The 19321-nt window shown below is 41.0% G+C and overlaps 1 protein-coding gene across 19 annotated transcripts in view; it reads left to right on the forward strand.

Annotated features, from left to right (window-relative positions):
• The window catches only part of CLIP1 (CAP-Gly domain containing linker protein 1), a 124192-nt gene that overhangs the window by 72549 nt on the left and 32322 nt on the right, over positions 1–19321 (forward strand). For 12 of the 19 annotated variants that reach the window (XR_005379127.1, XM_038574921.1, XM_038574927.1 and 9 more), the window contains 10 exons: positions 383–1327; positions 3498–3614; positions 5479–5536; positions 6067–6150; positions 6963–7119; positions 9033–9198; positions 9294–9509; positions 11938–14205; positions 15400–15516; positions 17570–17676. Coding sequence is in view for 18 of the 19 variants with exons in the window: in XM_038574921.1 (XP_038430849.1) it covers positions 383–1327; positions 3498–3614; positions 5479–5536; positions 6067–6150; positions 6963–7119; positions 9033–9198; positions 9294–9509; positions 11938–14205; positions 15400–15516; positions 17570–17676 (4235 nt within the window). In the remaining variant the exon portion in view is untranslated. The remainder of the gene's footprint in view (positions 1–382; positions 1328–3497; positions 3615–5478; positions 5537–6066; positions 6151–6962; positions 7120–9032; positions 9199–9293; positions 9510–11937; positions 14206–15399; positions 15517–17569; positions 17677–19321) is intronic. The other 7 variants (XM_038574934.1, XM_038574935.1, XM_038574936.1 and 4 more) reach the window with 4 other exon arrangements.

Here is a 19321-nt window from a genome sequence, read left to right on the forward strand (position 1 = left end):
ATGAAGAGAATTCTGTCTTCCAGCAGCTGGACATTTCTGAGAATTTTGAAAGCTACTGTTTCCATTAACTTACTCTCAGTTGACGGGCACTTCTCTACGTTTCCTTAGAGGAAAAAGATAATTCTGGAGTAAGTTATATTCCATATCAGTTTTCAATTCCTTGACCATCTCAGGATAGTGGAAGTTTGCCAAAGATGATGACTTTAGAGCTCTCAGAATTGAACTTCCTCCACGATGGCAGAGGTGGGTGAGCATGCGGGCATTCTCAGTAGCTCGATGGCTGCCCAAGGTTGGGGAGTTCTTCAAGAGCTTCAAGGTTAAAGAAAATCGTCATTGATTGGTTATTTACATGCTTTGTTTTTCTTTGGACTGCGGTTACTAGGTGGCTACAGTGTCGGAAAAGTCCCGTATAATGGAACTAGAAAAAGACCTAGCGTTGAGAGCGCAGGAGGTAGCTGAGTTGCGGAGGCGGCTAGAGTCCCATAAGCCTGCTGGGGATGTTGACATGTCACTCTCCTTTTTGCAAGAGATAAGCTCTTTGCAAGAAAAATTGGAAGCCGCCCATGCTGACCACCAGAGAGAAATCATTTCTCTGAAGGAACATTTTGGAGCCTGCGAAGAAACACATCAGAAGGAGATAAAGGCTCTTCAGGCTGCCACAGAGAAGCTTTCCAAAGAGAATGAGTCGCTGAAAAGCAAGCTTGATCATGCCAACAAGGAGAATTCGGATGTGATAGCCCTGTGGAAGTCCAAGCTGGAGACGGCCATCGCGTCTCACCAGCAGGCGATGGAAGAGTTGAAGGTGTCCTTCAGCAAGGGGGTCGGAATGGAGACCACGGAGTTTGTGGAGTTAAAAACACAGATAGAGAAGATGAGGCTAGATTACCAGCACGAAATAGAGAACCTTCAGAACAAACAAGACTCGGAAAGGTCTGCTCACACTAAAGAGATAGAAGCCCTCCGGGGTAAGCTGATGGCAGTCGTTAAAGAGAAGGAGAGCAGCCTGGAAGCCATCAAGGCGAAGCTGGACAAAGCGGAAGACCAGCATCTAGTAGAGATGGAGGACACCTTAAGCAAATTGCAGGAAGCTGAGACAAAGGTAAAGGAGCTAGAGGTACTACAAGCCAAATGCAATGAACAAACCAAGGTTATTGATAATTTTACATCACAGCTCAAGGCTACCGAAGAAAAGCTCTTGGATCTTGATGCACTTCGGAAAGCCAGTTCCGAAGGTAAATCGGAAATCAAGAAACTTAGACAGCAGCTTGAGGCAGCTGAGAAACAGATTAAAAATTTAGAGATTGAAAAGAATACTGAGAGTGGCAAGGTTTGTATTGGTGTCCTCCATTCCTTTTATTTTCTGTTTGTCAGTATCACTTTGCGTTTTATGTCACTTTTGAGTGGAGCTCATACATCTTCCTAATTCCAGATTTAATTACAGCAGATTGTCTGGTGTTAGCAGGTTGCCCAATTGCGTGCAGTGTCCTCTGACTATCTTGAGTGTGGTTTCATTTGAAGAGATTAGAGAAAATAATGGCTCAACTAGGTGAATTTATTTTGGTTTCCTAGTAATCTGGGTACTTTATGACTTTGTCTCTGGGCCATGCTTTTTAATCTGTTTAGGCTTGGTTCTAGTCTGTAATTTCTTTTTAAAGATTTATTTATTTATTTGAGAGAAAGCACATGTGCAGGAGGAGGAGGAGAGAGAGATAATGAATGAATCTCAGGCAGCCTCCCTGCTGAATGCAGAGCCTGACTCAGGGCTTGATCCCATAACCCTGAAATCATGACAGGAGCAAAAAATCAAGAGTTGGACGCTCAACCAGCTGAGCCACCCACATATCCCTGTAACCTCTTTAATTTTTTTTTTTTAATTTATAATAGTCACACACAGAGAGAGAGAGAGAGAGAGAGAGAGGCAGAGACACAGGCAGAGGGAGAAGCAGGCTCCATGCACTGGGAGCCCGATGTGGGACTCGATCCCGGGTCTCCAGGATCGCACCCTGGGCCAAAGGCAGGCGCCTAACCGCTGCGCCACCCAGGGATCCCCTGTAATCTCTTTAAAATAGAGAACTCCCTAAGATGATGGTGTTAAGGTAAATGAAGGAATAGACAAGAAAGGAGCATATTATATTATTATCTCCTCTTCCTTTCCCATTAATGTCATTGTCCTATTCATAAGATCATATACAAAGGCACACTGTAGATGCTGAGTGCCACTTGACTGTTGTAAATTAACATGCTGTGCTAAATAATACAGCTAAATAAGGCTAAGAGCATGGAGCCCTTTGCATCACCATTTCCGTCCCATTGGAGAGCTTCTCCTATGCCGTAGTGAGAACGCATTCTATTTTCTGCCTTTTTGGGGAAAGACAAGTATGCTTTTGGTCAAGGCATAGGAAATTGCATGAAACATTTGCCAGCAATGTCTCTTTCTAATTAGCCTTGTCAGATGTCATCTTCATCTTTAAGGACTGTTTGAGGAATGAATGCTCCCTCCTAGTCCCCTTGCCACTGGTGAGGATGCTGATGCGGAATGTTCTGAGCTTTTTGCAGGAGAAGCTGCTTCTTTGGCAAAGGGTTGTAAGGTTAGACAGGGAGATGTGAGGACAAACCGAAAAATTGCTAAGTAATCTTAGTTGAAGGTGACAAGCTGGGACGCTTGGGTGCCTCAGCAGTTGAGATCTGCCTTCAGCTCAGGGCGTGATCCCAGAGTTCTGGGATGAAGTCCCACATCGGGCTTCCTGTGAGGACCCTGCTTCTCGCTCTGCCTATGTCTCTACCTTCTCTCTGTGTCTCTCCTGAATAAATAAATAAAATCTTAAAAAAAAAAAAAAAGGAAAAAAAAAAAAGGGAGGCTAATTACAGGAAGTTTCTCTCATCTCCTCACTTGAACCCAAAATAATAAACAAATTATGAAAATTAATTTGTAGAGAATATGTAGCTACAGGTTGGTCAACCTTTTTTACATCAAGATTTTATGAAAACCAATTTCTGATGACTGTTGTCTAGTACATTAACATTTTTTAAAAAATGTTGAACTACTTTAAGTGTATACAAAATAGAGAAAATAACACAGACTGTGTATCTTCCTGCTTGATGGTCTTTAAAGTACAGAAAATGAAAGTGCTTATTAACTTACCCATTTAGAAATGGTGCTGCAGTGCAGTAAGCATCTGCACTTTCTGCTTTAGATTATTCTGATATTCCAAATCTCAATATAGAAAAATAGTCTGTTTTGACTATTTTAAATAATTGTCAGATCATCCTATCTAAAACTGTGGGAAAAGTCATTGGCTTCTTAGAATTGACAACAACCAGAAAAACGACTTTTTTTTTTTTTTTTTTTTAACAGCCATGCCGTTATTTCTTTGAGTTTTGTTTGGTTGTGTTTGTTTCTCATATGTTTTTATATTTGTTTTATTTTGTGTTTCTCATTCATTCTTTTTTGTTTCCTTTTGTTCATTTGCTTTGCAACATGTTACTCTGTATGGTAGGCTAGTAGCATTACCAGAGAGCTGCAGGGGAAAGATCTAATACTTAATAACCTTCAGAAAAACTTGAGTGAAGTCAGTCAAGTGAAAGAGGCTTTGGAAAAAGAACTTCAGATTTTGGTAAGTACCTGCTGGGAATCTGTGTCTCAGGGTTTCTAGCTGTTTGAATGGTTCCTGTTTCAAAAACAAAAATCTCTGTAAAGACAAATGTACTGCACCTCTTTCCTTTCTCTTTCAAAGTATTGATTTAAATTGAGTGTATTAGTCATTGGCTGACAAATACCTCGAAGAGAATGGGATCAAACCCAAACTAGCAATAAAGGTAGGTATTACTTTTTTCTTTTCTAAATCTATCCTTTGACTATGGTGAATGTGGCTTTTTGGCCTATTACTGGTTGGTTTTGCTAAACACAGGGAACTCCCAAGTTATATACCCAACACATTAGGTTTCATTTATAATGAGATCTTATGCTACGCTCCTACCTGCCTGTGACAGCCCTCCAGAGAGAGCTGTCCTGGACCATTGGCACCCCCTGTCAGGATGGCAGGGTGCTGTCCAACTCAACAAATTCAAGGAACCATTTCTTCCAACTCCGTTTATTCCTCCTCAGGAAATTATATTTCTTTTCAACTTATGTCCTCTTGCCTTACAAGTTAGTTGTAAGACATTTTTTTCCCTTACCTTTTCTCAACTATTCTCCCTTCTTCCTGCATCAGAAATGGAACTTCGTAAAGACTGACAACCATAAGCACACATCACGGGAAAGGAAGGTTGTAGGCTTATGGAGAAACTGAGTGAGAGCAACGTGAGTTAGGAAGGGACGCTTGTCTTAGATCCCTCCATATACCATCTTTTCCCCCCACTTATTACACTTCTGTGCTAGTACCAGAGGTGAATGTTTGCTTTTTTTTAATGCCAATATTACAAGTTTCTAGTTTTTCAAACGTTAAATATATAGCTGCCTGTTCATTACCATAGCTACTGTCCCTATATGACTATATAAATTTAAATGAATTAAATAAAATTTAAAATTCAGTTCTTCAGTTGTACTAGCCACATTGTAAGTGCTTCATAGCCGTGTGTGGCTAGTAGCTGCCATATTGAATGGCACAGGATAAAGTATTTCCATCATGGTGGATGGTATGTTGGACAGTTTTGATATACAGTATTTTAGTTACATTTTGAGAACAAATTGGCCTGCGAATCACGATTTTCTAATATGATATCCATTAAGAAAATGTGTTTTGAGTTCCATACTGTTTCTCTGGCCTCCTCCCGCCCCCCGCCAAACTTTCAGGATGCTTTACTTTTCTTGTAAGTTAGCATATGCCTCTGTGTACTCTGAGGAGAAAATTTGCCTCTTAACTCTGTGGGAATAACACAGGTGGACAGCATTTAGACTTTGGTGGACCTGCGTGGCTTGTGTGCCCATATTTTTCCTAATCCTAAATGGTTAGAAATACTAATTAAAATTTTTCTTGGTGTATCTAGCTCAGAATTCATCTCAGGGAAACCAGGAGAGCAGTTGTTTGTTTTAATCTCTTGTCGTGTTTAGAAAAGAATAGGTGAGCAGTGGGCCTTTTTGGTTTAAGAGGTAGTTGATACAGTTTCAAGATATTAGTCTCTGGTTACTCTCAGATATAAAACATTTCAGAATTCTGACCACTGTCTCAGGCAGATTTCTGAAGAGATGTGCTACTTGAGGGTAGCAACATGAAAAAAGCATACACATGTGCAACATATATGCATAAACACATATGCTTCTGTATACACATTCACACACGTGTACAGATGTAAATCTCGTTCACCTGTGTCATGTACATGCACAGTATGCATATGGTAGTACTTGGTGTCTACATGTCTTAAGTTTTGATGAAACAAAATCAGTCACAAAAAGTAGATAGTGTTGTAGTTATAACTAATTGAAACTTATTTCTATAGTTTGAAGTCTTTCTACTCTGAATATCCAATTCTTAATTTTAGAAAGAAAAGTTTGCTGATGCTTCGGAGGAGGCAGTCTCTGTTCAGAGAAGCATGCAAGGTATGTTTTACTAAAGTATGGCTTTAGAGAATGTCACATTCTCAGATTGGAGCTGGCCTCTGGAGTACAGGGGATAGATGCTCTTATAGTCTGCTGCCACTCTTCTGGAAGCTTCTGCAGCATGTAGTCATGCCAGATTGCACTGGCTTCCTCAAACTCCCATTAAATTCTTTCTTCATATGACTAAAAGCTTGTTCCATCTTAAAATTAAGTATACTTTGGGAAAAATATTCTTTTACTGAATCTTTAGTCCTTGATTACTTTATTGAGTTTTAGCTAGAAAGAGGAAAGAGAGGCCTGGAAAGGGATACCTGGTGCTTGCCTAATCCACAGACATGAGAAGGCAAAAAAAGATGTATGCTTGCTTCTCTAGATCCATTACACAGTGATTTGATGTGTAATGGGACTTTTTTAGTATTTCTGTCCTATCAAATCCCAAGGATGTGATTTGATTTGGTTTTAAGACTGCCAACCTCTAGATGTCATATTAAGTATGAAATATATTAAACTTTTAACTTTATCCTCAATAGAAACTGTAAATAAGTTACACCAAAAGGAGGAACAGTTTAATGCACTGTCTACTGAATTGGAGAAGTTGAGAGAAAATTTAACAGGTAAGATGTCTCTGTTTCCTAAACACTGAGTACAGTAGGTTTCCTAGGATTTGAGATAACTGTAGTAAATTACAGTAACATTATTCAGGGCTCACTTCTTCATTCATTAATTGGTATAATAGGATAAAATACTTTCTTGATGTCAGTAACATCTGCAAATCCTCTCTGCTGTGTTTTCAAACAAGTCAGAATCCACCACACATCACCACTCCTCTCACTCTCCCCACTCTCCTTCATTCAAGCCAACATCATCTTTCACTTGAGCTGCTACAATGGCTGGCCACCTACTCAGCCTGCTTTTGCCTTCGTCCCCTTCAGTCCATTTGTAGCACAGCAGCCAAAGCGGTCCTTTTGCTAAGTCATGTCACTTTTCTGCTCGAGATCACCCAGTGGCTCCCATCTCCCTCAGTAAAAAACTGCAGTCCCACTGTCAAGCCCTGTTACCTCTCTGATTGCCTCTTTTACTACCCTTTGCACTTGCTTTCCCTAAGTTCCTTCGGGTCTTTATTTAAATGTCACAATTCAGAGAGGCCCTGCTTGAGATTTTATTTTAGCCTCCCCAACTCCTTCTTAGTTCCTTTCTCTGCTTGTATTTTTTTCTTTTTTAGGAATTAACACTTTTTATGCTATTTGTGGGGTTTTTAAAAAAATCTAGTTTATTGTCTGTCTTCTTGGCTAGGCTATGATTTTTATGAGAGCAGAGATTGCTATGTACAAATATCCCCAGAGCAAAACTTGGAATACAGGACACAGGCAGTAAATTTTTGTTGACTATAATACTACAGTGCTGTTTTTTCCCTATGTATATTCAGATATGGAGGCAAAATTTAGAGAGAGAGATGAAAGAGAAGAACACTTGATAAAGGCAAAGGAAAAGTTAGAAAATGACATTGCAGAAATCATGAAGATGTCCGGAGATAATTCTTCTCAGCTGACAAAAATGAATGATGAGTTACGTCTGAAAGAAAGGTACGTATGGGGCAGCCTGGGTGGCTCAGCGGTTTAGTGCCGCTGTCGGTCCAGGGTGTGATCTTGGAGACCTGAGATTGAGTCCCACGTCAGGCTCCCTGCATGGAGCCTGCTTCTCCCTCTGCCTGTGTCTCTGCCTCTCTCTCTCTGTGTGTGTCTCTCATGAATAAATAAATAAAATCTTTAAAAAATAAAAAGTACGTATGAATGGTTTTAAGGGCTCCTGATTTAGGTTCACCTCTGAAGTGCAGTCTAGGAGGGAGGGGAGTCAAAATTTCATGATTCTTCTGTTTTAAAGTTTCCTGTCACTCTTCCTTTATCTTAGTATGTGAGTGTACCCTTAAATCAGCTACAGAGCCTTCTGAGTAATATAGTATTGTAGACTTGATGATTTGTAAAGAAAAGGTAGTAGTTTACCAGGGGCTGGAACATCTTTCACAGGCAGCTAACAGTGTTTAACTTGTTTCAATGTAATGAAGGGTAACTGTATTACAAGCTAACTAGGTGTGTGCCTTGCACTATGCTGACAGCTATAGTAGAGTGTGTTTTCTGACTTCTCATAGTAATCCTGGGAGGTGAGTGAATTCTTGTTCCCATCTTGAAGAGAAAGGCATTGAGGCTTCATGAGGTGAAGTAACTTGCTTGTGGTTTTAGACTTGGGCAGGCTGGTCCCAGAGCCGTTGCAGCCCTTCACCACTATAGCTTCCATTGTCCTCACCTCTCTTCCTTTCTTTATTCTGAGGCTATTGTTGCTCTGATCCTTTTTTTTCTTTGAATAGCTGCTGGATAAAAATCAGATGTTTTATTTTGTAAGGGAAGAAGTTTTAGAGGACACTTTAGGGCTCTGAGACCCATGATTCTGAAAGTGTGACTAGTTGGCAGCTAGGTTTACATCCACCCATGCGCCCCTACAGTTCAGTGTCAGGGGGCAAGGGGTTGGTGAGAGGGCTTTGGTTGACCACCTGTGGTCAGACTTGCTGTGAGGTGGGTGGAGCTGCACAGGTGGTTGTGGCATGGTGCCTGTGGGCGGAGAGCTCCAGCTCTGCGGGTGTTCGGCAGGTGTGTGACTCAGAGGGTCCATCCCTGTTTCCCTCCTCTACTCTCGGAGTCCTTTCCTAGCCCATTCTCTGGATTTGTGTCCCATGTCTTCTGTACATCTTGTTGAACCACATGGGTGTCTCGAAGCTAGATCTTCAAATTAGCACTTGTCATTTTTGTATCTTCTGTTCTCAGGTGACATTAGAATGAGTTTATGATAATTTAGTCTGCTAAAATTTTTGAAACTTACTAAATAATTCATTTCCTCATATAAAGTTACTTTTTGCTAATTTTTCCTTACTGATCTACTGACATAAAGTAATAAACCTTCACAATTATAGTAATTGTCATTCTAAATAACGTATTTATAACTGTCTCAATTGTTCAAATTAGTCTTCAGGGCAAGGACAGGTCATTTTTTCTATTTCAGATGTTATTAATTACTCCTACCCTCTTTTTTTTTTTTTTTAAGATTTTATTTATTTATTCATGAGAGACACACACACACACACACACACACACACACACACAGAGAGAGAGACACAAGGCAGAGGCAGAAGCAGGCTTCATGCAGGGAGCCTGATGTGGGACTTGATCCCAGGTCTCCAGAATCAGGCCCTGGGCTGAAGGCTGCGCTAAACCGTTGAGCCCCCCGGGCTGCCCAATTACTCCTAACTTCTAATCATTAATACAATTATTAATAGTATCTTTCCAAGTGTAACTCTGGAATTTAAAGCATTCTTTTTTTTTTTTTAATTTATTTTTTATTGGTGTTCAATTTACTAACATACAGAATAACCCCCAGTGCCCGTCACCCATTCAATTTAAAGCATTCTTTTGAAAACTCTGACACCTTGTGTTGAACCTTATTCTAGAAATGTAGAAGAATTACAGCTGAAACTGACGAAGGCGAATGAAAATGCAAACTTTCTGCAGAAGAGTATTGGGGAAGTAACTCTCCAAGCAGAACAGAGCCAGCAGGAAGCAGCTAAAAAGCACGAGGAAGAAAAGAAAGAGCTTCTGAGGAAATTGTTGGACCTGGTGAGGAGAGTAAATGAGACTGTGTGCTGGCAAGGAAGGTGAGGGTGGGGCACATATGGCTAAATGACTTACTGCTTTGCTTGGGATCTCTGTAGGAAAAAAAGGTGGAAATGAGCCACAACCAGTGCCAGGATCTGAAAGCCAGGTTTGAGGAAGCCAGTTGTGACATGAAGGCGAAGCACGAAGCAGTCCTGCAGAACCTGCATAAGATGCTGTCGGACACAGAGGAGAGGCTGAAGGCTGCACAGGAGAAGAACAGTGACTTGCTGCAGGAGATGGTGGAACTGAAAAAGCAAGCCGACAAAGCCAAAGTATGTTCTTAGGAGAGGATCACGGTGCCGCATGGGATCAGGGCTGCAGTGGGGCTTATCAAGCAGCAGCAGATGGGATGGGTAACAGTGACCTTTACAGGTGCTAACCTCTGAGTGCATGGCAGGATGGCGAATTACATTTTCCTGGCTTCCAGCTCTTTCTGCCAGCTGCTGATCCTTCTCCAGGGTGGTGATGGCTGCCATACAGGTGTTTCCTCTGAGTGTACTGTGTAGCCATCATCCCCTCACCCCTGTGCTGCTTGCTTCCCAGCTGTCACACAGGCTCATGTAGCCTGAGCTCTGTCTGCTGGCTTGCAGGAGGCCCTCTTGTGGCCTCTAATCTTGGCCATCTTGCCACCACCTTGCCCTGAGGTTAGGAGAGACATCTTTCAGCAAAACAACAGGCAGAGGCCAAGCAAAGCAAGTGAGTGCTGGAGAAGCAGAGCTCCTATAGGGCATGTTAGAAACGAGGACTCTAGCGAGGGCTTTTATAGGGCTTTTATATGTCCCCGGAAAGCACTCTGAGCTCCCTGGCAGGGAAGCTGGAGACAGGGGCTGTGAGGAAACATCCTGTTATTAAATAGAATAGAATGTAATACATTAAATTTCATTTTATGGCATCAGGATCATATCTGCAACCCAGTATATTTTTTTACTCTGGTAAGATAATGAAGTTCAACTGTCCTGCCAGTGTTTAACTTCTTCCTGCCACCATTGAACTTGCTCAAAGAAAAGTAAATACTTGTCTTTTATTATTTTTAATGTTTGTCTAGGAGTTTGGTGAAAAGGAAATGTAAAAGAGCATACATAAGACTTGAAACAAATCCCACCTAAAACTTGTTTATTAAATTAGACCATGACATAACACGTGCTATGTATATATACGTGCACTCTCTCTCCTCTCCATGCCGCTCTCAAGGCTTTGTCTTTCCCTATAGAACATCTCCAGCTTTATGAGCCATTTAACACTAGATATAATTTCCAGACCTTTTGTCTTTGTGGTTCCCTTTATCTGGACAGACTCCACTTTTTTAGTGTTTTCCTTATAAATGTTGCAGTCTGACCAAACCACAGCATTCCAGTAGTTTGTGTAAAGGCTCATGAATTTTGCTTACTGATGTTTTAAATTAAAAAAAATTTTTTTACAAGGGTCATTTGGTTAGGATTGTTCCTCTTCCAAAGTTGTCTCAATACCTGATTTCTATGGATTTCAGTGTTTGTCAACAACAGTGGCCCACAGATTTTAATCTGATGAAACTTAAGATGTTTTCCTCTGGGAAAATTTATATGCTCAGCAAGTTTTTATATAAGGTATTAGGAGGTTCATGGAACCTACAAAATTGCTGCATTTCCTCATTTAAGAGCTGGTGATCTGTAGCTGTGCTGTCCAAGATACTAGCCATTGGCCACATCAATTTGAGTTTGAATTTGTTAAATTTTAATAAATTACAAATTTAACTTCTCCATTGTACTCACTAGACTTCACGTGCTCACAAGCCACACACATAATCAGAGACTACCATATTCATTCAGATAAAGAAACTCACACCACTACAGGAGGTTCTGGAAAGCACTAGTATAGATAATGTGGTCAAGTCATTTTGTAAACCAGTATATATATATATGTATTTTTTAAACCCATTTATTTTAGTCACCAAAGCTTAGCAAGTTGGTCTGTACTTTTAATAAGTTATATGTAATATTGGGATCAAGTTAGGCCAGTGATTGATTGTCCTTTAGAAAGTTAAGGTCTTGTAGTTAGTTTGAAAAGCAATAGTTTGTTTTCCCTCACCTGTTCCCTCCCTTTTTTGATTAAAACATACTCACTTTTTGTAGTTCTCTGGATTGTATTTTTTAAAATTCTTCTCTGAATTCTTCCAACAATAGAAATAATGGGGAAGTTGGAAGGGCAGAAAAGAATCTCATCCCCTGATATCAAAGTCAAAAGACTGTTTTTACCTCATAGGTACCACTCAGGGATGATTTCAAAAGTGTTGCAAAGATAAACCAGTGGGTAGACTAGCACTTGGCAACACTAAACCTGCTTTGTATTAACCTTTTGTGGGCTCTTTCTTTTTTCTTTTTAAATTAATTAATTAATTATTTATTTATTTATTTATGATAGAGAGAGAGACATAGGCAGAGGGAGAAGCAGGCTCCATGCACTGGGAGCCCGACGTAGGATTCGATCCCGGGTCTCCAGGATCACGCCCTGGGCCAAAGGCAGGCGCCAAACTGCTGCGCCACCCAGGGATCCTGTGGGCTCTTTTTATCTAGGTTTCCCCTCTTGTTATCTAGATAGTTTCTATGACAGTTACTGTTAAAAAAATTTCAAACTTTTATGATTTAGGTTACATTAAGTTATTTGGGCTCGCATTTGTCTGCTTGACTTCATTGTTTCCATTCTTTCCATCTTTTGTTTCTGTAGTCGCTAACTTATTTGTTAACATCAGCCAAAAAAGAAATTGAACTAATGTCAGAAGAGCTGAGGGGTCTGAAATCAGAGAAGCAGCTTCTTGCACAGGAGGGGAATGCTTTAAAGTTAGAAAAAGGTTCACTTTTATCAAAGCTGGTAGAGGTGGAGGCCAAAATAACTTTACTTCAGGAAGATCAACAGAAACTGTGGTTGGTAAATGAAACTCTTCATTTAGAAAAAGAGAAAGCCTTAGAAGAAAAGCAAGATGCTGAAAAGCTTCATCAGCAGGAACAGCTCCATAAAGAAGCTTTGGTGGTTGAGAGAGAGCAATTACTACGAGAAGTCAATATTGCACAGGCAGAACTTTTGAAGATCAGTAAGGAAAATGACTCTTTGCAGCTTTCCAGAGCAAGCTTGCAGGCACTCGTAGAAGAGCTCCACCTTAGCAAAGATACTTTGATTGCTGAGTCTAAGAAAGATCAGGAAGAAAAAGATCACCTGGAGGATCATATCAAGAAGCTCGTTACTGAAAATCTTGCCTTGGCTAAAGATAAAGATGAAATTATTCAGAAGCTCCAGAGCTCTTATGAGGAACTAGTCAAAGATCAGAAAACCTTGGTGCAGGAGATTGAAGATCTCACGACTGAGAAAAAGTCAGCTTTGGAGAAGCAGTCAGGTCTTGATAACATGTGCATAGCCTTGAAAGTGGAAAGAGAAAATCTTCTCCAAAGCAGCAAAGATCTGCAGTTTGAGAAGGACATGCTTCTTCAAGATCGAGAAAAGCTGAGTGCCAGCTTGGAGGCTGCCATCCAGATCAAGCAGCTGCTCAGCACGGAAGCCAGTGGGCTCCGCACACAGCTGGACGATGCCCAGCGGGCTCTGAGAAAGGATGAGCTGGAGATGAGGCAGCTTCAGGCTACAAATACCAGCCTCAGCAAGCTCCTGGAAGAAATCAAGACCAGTCGGGAGATCACAGACTCAGAGTGCATCCAGCTTCTGCATGAAAAAGAAACCTTGGCTTCATCCGAGAGAAGACTCTTGGCTGAAAAAGAAGAACTTCTAAGTGAAAACAGACTTGTCACTGAAAAACTGAAGAAATGCTCAGAAGAGGCCACCCAAATCGAAGTGAGCCTGAACGAGAAGATCACTTACCTGATTTCTGAGAAGGAGGTGGTATGTCAGAAAATTGCAAAACTCAAAAAGCAGCATGACAGTCTCTTGAAAGAAAAGTCGGTCTTGGAAATGCAAAATGGAGATTTGCTTGCAGAAAGAGAGAATTCCATGAAAACCATGGGAGACCTCAAACGGAAATATGATCAGGAGTCTGCCAACAGAAGAATCATCGTGCACGAGAAGATGAAACTCCTCGGTAATCTCGACACTCTGAAGAAGGAGCTTCAGGAGAGGAAAAGGGAAAACCAGGAGCTGGCGGCCACCAAGTGTGATCTCTCTCTGATGTTGAAAGAGGCTCAAAATGCCAAGAAGAGTCTAGAAAAAGAGCACACGAGCATCCTGCAAGCAAAGGAGAGTCTGAATGCTGAACTTCAGACTTGCTGTTCGGAAAAGAGCATCTTGCTACGGGATGGGCTGAGCCTGCAAGAAGAGTGTCAGAGACTAAACGAGGAGATCCACACAATACAGCAGTCCTTCATCCTGGAAAAAGAAGCCAGAGCACAGGAAAACGAGTCCTCCCTGTATGAAAACAATAAACTTCACGGGAGGGTGGTGCTCCTAGAGCAGGAGCTGGAAGAATTAAGAGGGTGTACGAAGCAGCTGCAGTCTGAAAAGTTTGCACTCGTCCAAGAGAAGACCAAGTCTGAGCAGAAAGTGGTAGAGATAATTAAGGAGAAGGAACTCTTGAGTGCAGAAACGGCCCAGCTTGCTGCCAATATAGAGACTCTAAAGAGTGATTTTGCCACCTTGTCCAAGTCCAAGTTAGAGCTGCAGGAGCTGCACAGCTACCTCACCAAGATCTTGGATGACCTCCGGCTGAAGCATGAGATGACTCTGGCTGATCGCATCAGGGTGGTGCAGGACAACAAGAACCTCTTGGCCGAGAAGAGAGACATGATGCTGACGAAGGAGGAGCTCCTGAAGGAGAAGGAGAAGCTGGCAGAAAGCTACTTCATCCTTCAGAAAGAGATTAGCCAATTGGCCAAAACCAACAGCCATATCTCAGCCAACCTCCTAGAATCTCAAAATGAAAACCGTATTTTGAGGAAAGACAAGAGCAAGCTCACTCTTAAAATTAGAGAGCTCGAGACTCTTCAGTCATTTACGGTAAAACGGGAGGGTCAGGGACCAGACCTGGACTACTAACCCTGTGTACTAACTTCCCAGCGCCCCGGGGGCTTAGGGTCTTGTCTTCTTTGTGGCCACCTGAGGAAATGCACCCGCCCCAACACACTTTTGCAGTTGCTCATGTGTCTCAAGCTCATGTGTTTGTTCCCACCTGAAGGGGCAGTTCTTTACTAAATCTCTAATTGCAGTTGTCTTTCCCTGTTGGAAAGAATTGTAAACTGTGAATAAAAAGGATATATGTTTTAACTTAAGGAGACCTTTTCTTCAAAAAGTCAGCTGTGGTTCTTAAAGGATTAAGAACAAGAGTAAAATGGGCACATTGTGAAACATAGTATCTTCTGTTTGACTTTTAACTATTTCCTTGTGTCTATCCATTTGGAGTTGGAATACTCCAGTGAGCTCTCCATGGCTGGTGGTGGGGAAGGCATAAGGCAGAATTTCCATAAGTTTTGTTAGACAACATGAAATTATAAGCAAGTGCCTAAGAATGTTTTATTTTTTATGAAAAACAAGAAATAAACACAAAATTTTATTTCTTATAATTATTTTTATATTTTATCAGCTAAGGTTTTGTGTCCATATGCACATTATCTTTTTTATTCACAGCCATGTTTATATTCATTACCCCAGCTTCCTTCATAGACTTTTCCATTTAATGCTTCTCATTAAACACTTGAGCCTTATGTTAATAATTGCCCAAATAATTTTTATTTTTACTTGAGAAATTACCAACCTAAATGACAAGTGATTTCAAAAGCCCCAAATCTGAAATAGCAAAGAATAGTATTTCAAACATACGGCAATAAATATGCTTAAGGGAAAATTCAGCTACGTAAGGATGTTGCTGTTTATTATCACTGAATGTTTCTCTCAAATATAGGTCAGAATGATGGGCGTGACAGTATAACTTTGGAGCTTAGAAGACAGGTTTAGAAGGGTCTGAAAATACACAGATGGTATATTGCAGTTGGCTTGTTTGAAGAATGGCATGGAAAGGGTCTGTAACTCTCTTCCCCTTTCACGTCTGTCTGTTTGCCTTGGCATCGGATTGGTGACTGGCCCTTAACCTTAACCACACAGACAGTGAGGGCTGCCCGAGCAGCACAGCCTGAGCATCCCCAGCAGGCTTGCTCAGGTCTGCCCTCATTTCTCACAGTGCTTTTTTATATTCAGGCTGCTCAAACGGCAGAAGACGCCATGCAGATAATGGAACAGATGACCAAAGAGAAGAGCGAAACTCTGGCCTCCTTGGAGGATACCAAGCAAACAAATGAAAAACTACAGAATGAAGTAATCAGATTTAAATGGCTTTTTGTACAAAGGACAGCTTATCGACTTCATGGAATGCTTGATCAGTAACTCGGGATTGTTTATTTTTTGAAGTATGGCCTCATGCAGGTTGGATCTGTGTTAGTGGAGTCGAATGTACACCAGGAGCACAATAATATTAAATAAAGTGTATTACTTCATTATTCACTTAGTGGGATCAACGTTTAAAAAAGTGAGGGGAAAACCTGATAGTGTGGCTTTGTGGTAACTTCAGTGATGGAATTGATGAGAGAGGTACTCATGACACTCTCTTGTTTTTGTATCTTTTATCTTAAATCACACACGTTTTTTTTCCCTCAACTCTTTCCCAGCATGAGCCACTAAATTCCACCTCTCAGCTCTGAGTTTGACATAGACCTTTTCTTGGCCTCATTCAGCCCTGGTTGGTTCCCTTCTGTGTCCTCTCCAATCAGCCACTTCTAGGTCTCAGACTGGTGGCATCGAGATCACTTTGATTCTTTCCAAAGGAGTGTATTTCTCATTCCTGGACCCATTTTTTATTCCCCTGCTCCCCACTCCCAGCTCCTCCAACCCTTTATTCTTTGGGAAGCAGTTACCTCTCAACCCTAAGCAGATTGATTCACCAGAGTAGATACGTGAAGTTCCATAGAACTTCAGATACTTTTAAAAGGGATGGTCAGGTGAGACATTAAGGACTCAAAGCAGGGGAAGGGCTAGCCACATTGAATAGCTGCTTCATAGAGGCTAGACCTCATTACGGAAGATCAGAGATGGAGATCTGGAAAGATATGCACATTTTGAGATAATTATAGGGTGAATAAAACTAGATATAGAAGAAGGTACATTTATAAAATTGATAGTCCTGAGAGAAGAAGAAAAAGCATTAAAAAAAGATAATCACAGAAGCTAAATAAGAAGATTTTAGGAATATATTTAATTTTTGAGGATAGAATCAGGGAGAATTGTGTTTTCAAGACACAGCCTTTGGTGTACTTGTCACAACCAGAATACAAGACTGGATGAATAATTTTTTGGGACCCATTGCAATACTTGGTTTTTCTTGCTCTGTGAATCTGGAATTCCAGATTCCTCTGTTGAGTTGTAGAGGGCATTAAAAGGAATATCATGATGCTAAGACTATCAAGGCACTGTCTAGGACTCCTGACTGGTGGCATGTAATGTGGCAAAGGTATCTCTGACTGTAGGGGATGACTACCCAAGTCCCAGGAAGCCACCGTGGCATCAGAAAACATACCCTGGGCAATGATGGCTCGGAATGAGCTCCCTATCCTTGCTAGAGGCTCCTCCCCTAGAACTCCTGTCACCTGCCAGAGCCTGTATAGTTGGTCATATCCTCACTCATCTCAGGAACATGTCCAGTTTTCCCACCAGGGCCAGGCCCTGAGCTGGCTGCATTCCCTGTGGGCCCGTGATAGGGCTGGACGAATGTGAGTGCTTTTCTGCCTCACTGCATGGCTTTCTCCTTTTCAGATCCAAGTTAAGATGGATAACCAAATATTCTCCTACCTACAGATACTTGATTCAAAAAATTCTTATAGTCAGAACGCCGCCCATTTGGTACTAAAGTTGACAAATACATCCAAAATTACTAATCTGTAGGAAAGGAAAGGGATTTTTGTTTTTATTACAAAGAGTAATTCTTGCTGATGTCATGCCTTTGGAACTTATTTCTTGTGGGCTTTTTTTGTTGTTTTAAGAGGGGTCATACTTGAATAGTAGGTTCAATCGTAAATATTGAGAATTGTACACGAAATGAAAGCAAACTTTTGTTGTAATCCACGTAGCAATTTAGTTTGACAGTTTGGCCGGGTGTACAGGAAATGTCTGACTAAATATAAGGGGGAGGTTTGCAGTTTGTAATAGATGTGGTTGTTTGTCATCTCCTCACCTGGTGACTTTTTCTGTGTTTTTTTTTTTTTTCAAGTGACTAATTTCGTCTTTTTAGTGCCCATTTGCATGAATAATTTGTCTATCCAGTCATGTCCCTGGAAAATGAAATCATTTCATTCAGTTTTTTTTCTTGGTCTTTAAGTTAGATACACTTAAGGAAAACAACTTGAAGAACGTGGAAGAGCTGAACAAATCAAAAGAACTTCTGACGGTAGAGAACCAAAAAATGGAAGAGTTTAGGAAAGAAATGTAAGTTCATCTCCTTTGAGATAAACTATGGGACTTAATATTGCAAAAGTGAAAATGATACTAGTTATTTTAAAAAATAGCTTGACAAGTACTTAAAGTAATGCTCCCAGCACGCCTGAGATGTAACTTACCTGTAGCCACTTACCTGTTAGGTAGCTAAGTCACACCGATAGCTGGATTAAAGGATCAAAGCAAAATGTGTGCTGGCTGACAAGTAAAGATGTTTGGGATTGGAATATGACTTGATGAATAAAATACAAGAGGAATGAGAGTTTTTTTCTAAAGCACCATGCATTTTTTTTTTAAATATTTTTATTTATTTATTCATGAGAGACAGAAAGAAGCAGAGACAGGCAGAGGGAGAAGCAGGCTCCCTGTGGAGAGCCCAATGCAGGACTCGATCCCAGGACCCTAGGATCAACCACTGAGCCACCCAGGCACACCAAGCAGTGTGCTTTAAAGGATCTGAAACCTCAGACCCTTTATTAATCTCTCAACGCCCTTCCTGTAGCGAGAAAGAAAACCTGTCACTCTCAAGCATATTAATAATCTTGATTTTTAAGAGGAATCAAACTTCTTGGTATGGAAACAAGATGAAAGAACTCTGGAAGAATCTTTTCTTTTTTTTTAAAGATTTTATTTATTGGGGATCCCTGGGTGGCTCAGCGGTTAGTGCCTGCCTTCGGCCTGGGGCGTGATCCTGGGGTCCCAGGATCGAGTCCCACATCAAGCTCCCTGCATGGAGCCTGCTTCTCCCTCTGTCTGTGTCTCTGCCTCTCTCTCTGTGTGACTATCATAAATAAATAAAAATTTTTAAAAAAGATTTTATTTATTTATTCATGAGAGACCCACAGAGAGAGAGAGGCAGAGACACAGGCAGAGGGAGAAGTAGGCTCCATGCAGGGGGCCCAACATGGGACTTGATCCCTGGTCTCCGGGATCAGGCCTGGGACTGAAAGTGGCGCTAAACCGCTGAGCCACCTGGGCTGCCCTGGAAGAATCTTTGTAATGGAGGTTAACCACCAGTCTGCTACATCAGTTTCAGGTGGACAGGCTGGCCATGTTTCCTTTGTCAGCACCACCTCCAAATCCTTGCCTTTCAAGTCTGATACTCATAGTTATTGCTGTTTATCTGGCATTTTAAATGATAGTTTCAGTGTAGATTTCATTTACTCTTCAGAGAGCTGTACCATACCAACTGTGTGAACCTCAACATTTAAAGCCAGTTAATGACGTAAACGTTTGAGTGTGTCTTCCATGCTAGGAAGGATACAAGGATGGATTTATAAGGCTCCTGCCCTTCCAGGGCTTAAATTATTTACTTCTAGTTCTGATCAAACAGAAGCATCAGTTCCAAGTCACCATCCTCAATACGATTTTTTTTTTCTTTTCTTAATACAATTTGTTGATCAAGCTTGGACTAAACCTACTACATGTTGGTTTCTAAGAGTTCCTAAAATCCCCCAAGAAAGAATCTCATCTGAGTGATTCAGGTGGCAAGCGATTAATCCTTTCCTCAGTCATAGTTCGTGTTTTTGTATTTAATTTTTATTTAAATTCCAGTTAGTTATATACAGTGTAATGTTAGTTTCAGCGGTACAGTGTAGTGATTCAGCACTTCTGTACCTCAGTCTTAGTTTCAATG

Source organism: Canis lupus, chromosome 26 (assembly GCF_011100685.1).
Source record: "Canis lupus familiaris isolate Mischka breed German Shepherd chromosome 26, alternate assembly UU_Cfam_GSD_1.0, whole genome shotgun sequence".
Lineage (NCBI taxonomy): Eukaryota > Metazoa > Chordata > Mammalia > Carnivora > Canidae > Canis > Canis lupus.